This window comes from Ipomoea nil, unplaced genomic scaffold, assembly GCF_001879475.1.
Source record: "Ipomoea nil cultivar Tokyo-kokei standard unplaced genomic scaffold, Asagao_1.1 scaffold1266, whole genome shotgun sequence".
Lineage (NCBI taxonomy): Eukaryota > Viridiplantae > Streptophyta > Magnoliopsida > Solanales > Convolvulaceae > Ipomoea > Ipomoea nil.
Genome location: NW_017617694.1, coordinates 270572 through 274250, shown reverse-complemented (window position 1 = coordinate 274250; position 3679 = coordinate 270572). Strand labels below are relative to the sequence as shown.

Below are 3679 nucleotides of genomic sequence, written 5' to 3'. Positions count from 1 at the left end.
TTGTGGTTATTTGTTATCATTTTTTTTGTGTATAGATGGATAGAAATCATGTGCGTGCAACTGTTATGGGTGCAGCAAGTGCTATACTAGCTATGGGAGTTCTTCTATTACAACAACTTAGGAATAGAAACCAAATAGAACATGACATTGTCAATAGAGATAATGAGCGAGAGAGTTACATAAATAGTATCTTGTGTGAGGGTGATAACAAATGCATTAGCGTTATTAGAATGCGACCTATTTCCTTTTATAAATTGTGTGACCTTCTTGCTACTAAGAACTTATTACGCACAACTAGAGTCGTAAGTATTAAGGAACAAGTTTTAATATTTTTACATATAATAGGTCACAATGTACGCTTTCGAGTAATTGGATCAAGGTATTATAGGTCAATTGAGACAATTCACCGTTACTATAGAAGTGTTTTGAGAGCCATTTTATCTTTGTATACGAACCTCATAGTATTACCGGACGGTGAAGTAACTCCTCATGAAATCATTAGCAATCCGCGATTTTATCCCTATTTCAAAGATTGTTTAGGAGCAATAGATGGAACCCATATTCGTGCATCCGTGCCAATTAATATGCAAGGAAGTTTTCGCGGACGTAAGGGTGGAACAACACAAAATGTATTTGCTGCCGTCACTTTTGATTTGCGATTTTGTTATGTGCTAGCTGGGTGGGAAGGTAGTGCACATGATTCTCGAGTCTTGAACGATGCACTCACACGTCCAAATAAATTTAAAATTCCAGAAGGTATAAAATAAAATTATGTAATCACTTTTTACATTGTGTTGTTTGTTATTGCATATAAGTAATCAAATTATGTAAACTTGTAGGGAAATATTATCTTGGTGATGCTGGATATGGCATACGGAATGGAATACTTACTCCATACCGTGGTGTTAGATACCATTTGAAAGAGTTTAGTGCTCATCGTCCTGAGAATAAGAAAGAACTTTTCAATCTTCGTCATTCGTCCTTACGTACATCTATTGAGAGAGTGTTTGGAATTTTGAAGAAACGGTTCCGTGTGTTAGATGCTGAACCTTTTTGGGATTACCAGACACAAGTGGATATAGTTTTAGCTTGTTGTATAATTCATAACCATATTATGGGAGTTGGTCCTAATGATGAGCTTAATCAAGCAACAGTTGATGTTGATGACGATAACTTCTTGCCCTTATCTCATACGCAAACAGAAGAAAGACAAGAAGTTAGACAATGGAATGCAAAGAGAGATGAGATCGCAGAACAAATGTGGAATGAATTTCTTATTAGGAACTAGTGTCTAGTTTCATATATTTGAGTATGCTTTGTTATTGGATATTATTAGTTACGTTGTTGAACATTTCTTATTGTTGTGTACTTGATTATGCTTTGTTATTGGATATTATTATATGGACATGAGTATGCTTTGTTAATGGATATTATGTTTCATTGGTTGACGTTGGTTGTTATTGTTTTTATGTTATTATAGAAACATGAATAAGGGAAAGGGAATTGCCACTTCTAGACAATTTCGGTGGACAAAGCCAATGGAGGGCGTATTTTTAAAGATATTAGCTGAAGAGGCTAGGAATCCCAATAATCCAACTAACAATTTTAGAACATCTTCATTCAATCGTGTTGCATCTACCATATCTGAACAATTTAATGTTGCATGTGAAGTCAAACATGTTGAGAATCACTTGAAAACAGTGAAGAACACATGGATGATGATATGCAAGCTGAAGGGGATGAGTGGTCTTGGATGGGATGATAACTTGAAAATGATTACATGTGATGAAGCCCCGTATATTGAGCTTATCACGGTAATATTTTATTATCATAATTTGACTATTGCATAAATCTAATGTTTTTTTATTAGAAAATATCTCATGTTTATTATTTATTTATAGGCAACTCCCAAGTATGAAACATTGTTGAACAGGAAGATTGACTACTACGATGAGATGTGCATTGTCGCTGGCAGAGATTGTGCCATAGGACGTTTTGCAAAATCTTTTGCAGATGTTACTTTAGATGGCCCTCATGATGAGATGTTGCCGGATAACAATGATGAAACCCTGCCTGAAGGAAATGATGAAGAAAGTAAGGGAAGAACATCTGCATCAACTGCGTCGTCTCAAAGATCCTTTCGTAAGCGAAAGTCACTTGACTTGAAGGTCGATGAAATTGCTGAACAACTTGGTAGCATTGCCGCAGCAATTAAATCTTTGAATACTGGCATTGATGAAAATCAGTTGTTTGCGGATGTGATGAGCATAGGTGATGGCTTTCATGAGGATGACCTATGTAAGGCATTTGAATACTTGATGACAAATGAGGTTCAAGCGAGGATTTTCAACGCGAAGAATGCAAGTTTGAAGAGGAAATGGATTGAGAAATTTATTTCTTCTTCGGATTAAATTTTCTATGCCTTTTTTTGTTGGTTAACATGGATGTTAAGACTTGGATTGTAATATTTAAGACTTATTTTTATGTATGCTTTGTAGTTGGTTGGTTATGTTGGATCTTTAATACTTGATTATATTGGATCCTAAGACTTTGTGGATTTTAATTTTCAATACTTGATTTTGTTGATTCCTTTATGTTGTTTCTAACATGTAATTATGGTTTGAAATTGTCATATTATGACAATAGTTTTAATACTAGAAAGATAGATTGAGAGCAAAGACATTCGAATTAAATACAACTAAAATTTATGTAGCATGGAATTTGAAATAAAAATTGTTATATTATACAAAAAACAATAAAAATATATTTATCGAATAACAATTCCATTCTGTTCATTTTCTGGAAAATGAACCAAACACCAAAAGACAGTTTTCCATCATTTTCTGGAAAATGAACCAAACACCAAAAGACAGTTTTCCATTGTTCAGCCAAACACAGGAAAGGAAAATGACTTCTGGAAAATGACTCATTTTCCAGAAGTCATTTTCCAGAAGTCATTTTCCAGCTTTCCAAACGGACCCTAAATATTCAATCATTCGGGATTCTCGAGTTTCGCCAGTAAAAACCTACCCATCGTATCTTGATAATTTTATTCGAGCATGAAATTCTTCATTATTCCATATTGAAATACAATGATGTCTAGATTGAAACACAAACATCGACGGATTAACGGGTCCAAGATTAAATGACACTACATCCATAACTATCAAGTACAATAATAAAAACAAATAATAATTCATAAAAAAAATTATTATTTTCAAAAAAAAAAAAAAAAATTATTAGAATTAGTGGACTAAATTAAATAATTAAATAATTTACTATTACAATGGCTCCTTCCCGTATTTTTCATCTTCAAATTAAAGTGGCAGAAAATGGATACTTGTACAAGTGCTTTCTACCAAGTAAATTAAAAATAAAGACAGAAGTTTCAAAAAAATAAATAAATAAATAAAGACAGAGAAAATAAATATAATTATTTTTCTTCTTCTCCCAATTATTTTTCTAATACTACAATGGTAGGAAATAAATAAATAAATTCATTGTATTATGTAATTGATAAATTTATTATTAAAATCAAATTACTCAATTCTTAGACCAAAAATTAATTATTTCTAAACATTAAGTACTCTATAAAAATAGCCAATGACCTTGTGGTTTAGTGAGATCAAGTTGTTTTCTCATTTGGGAGGTTGTGGATTCGAGGCTTAGTGGAGATGCG

At 32.6% G+C, this 3679-nt stretch overlaps 1 protein-coding gene across 1 annotated transcript; it reads left to right on the top strand.

Annotated features, from left to right (window-relative positions):
- Window positions 1–457: 457 nt before the first annotated feature.
- On the top strand, window positions 458–1288 carry LOC109184592 (putative nuclease HARBI1). The gene is made up of 2 exons (XM_019334610.1): window positions 458–756; window positions 840–1288. The coding sequence occupies exons 1-2, from the start codon at window positions 585–587 to the stop codon at window positions 1286–1288; spliced, it is 621 nt and encodes a 206-aa protein (XP_019190155.1). The 5' UTR covers window positions 458–584.
- The last annotated feature ends 2391 nt before the right edge of the window (window positions 1289–3679 follow it).

Coding starts and splice junctions, on each gene's coding strand:
- LOC109184592 (XM_019334610.1), top strand. CDS start 585: ATGCAAGGAAGTTTTCGCGGACGTAAGGGTGGAACAACACAAAATGTA. Junction 757..839: donor TAAATTTAAAATTCCAGAAG/GTATAAAATAAA, acceptor GTAAACTTGTAG/GGAAATATTATCTTGGTGAT.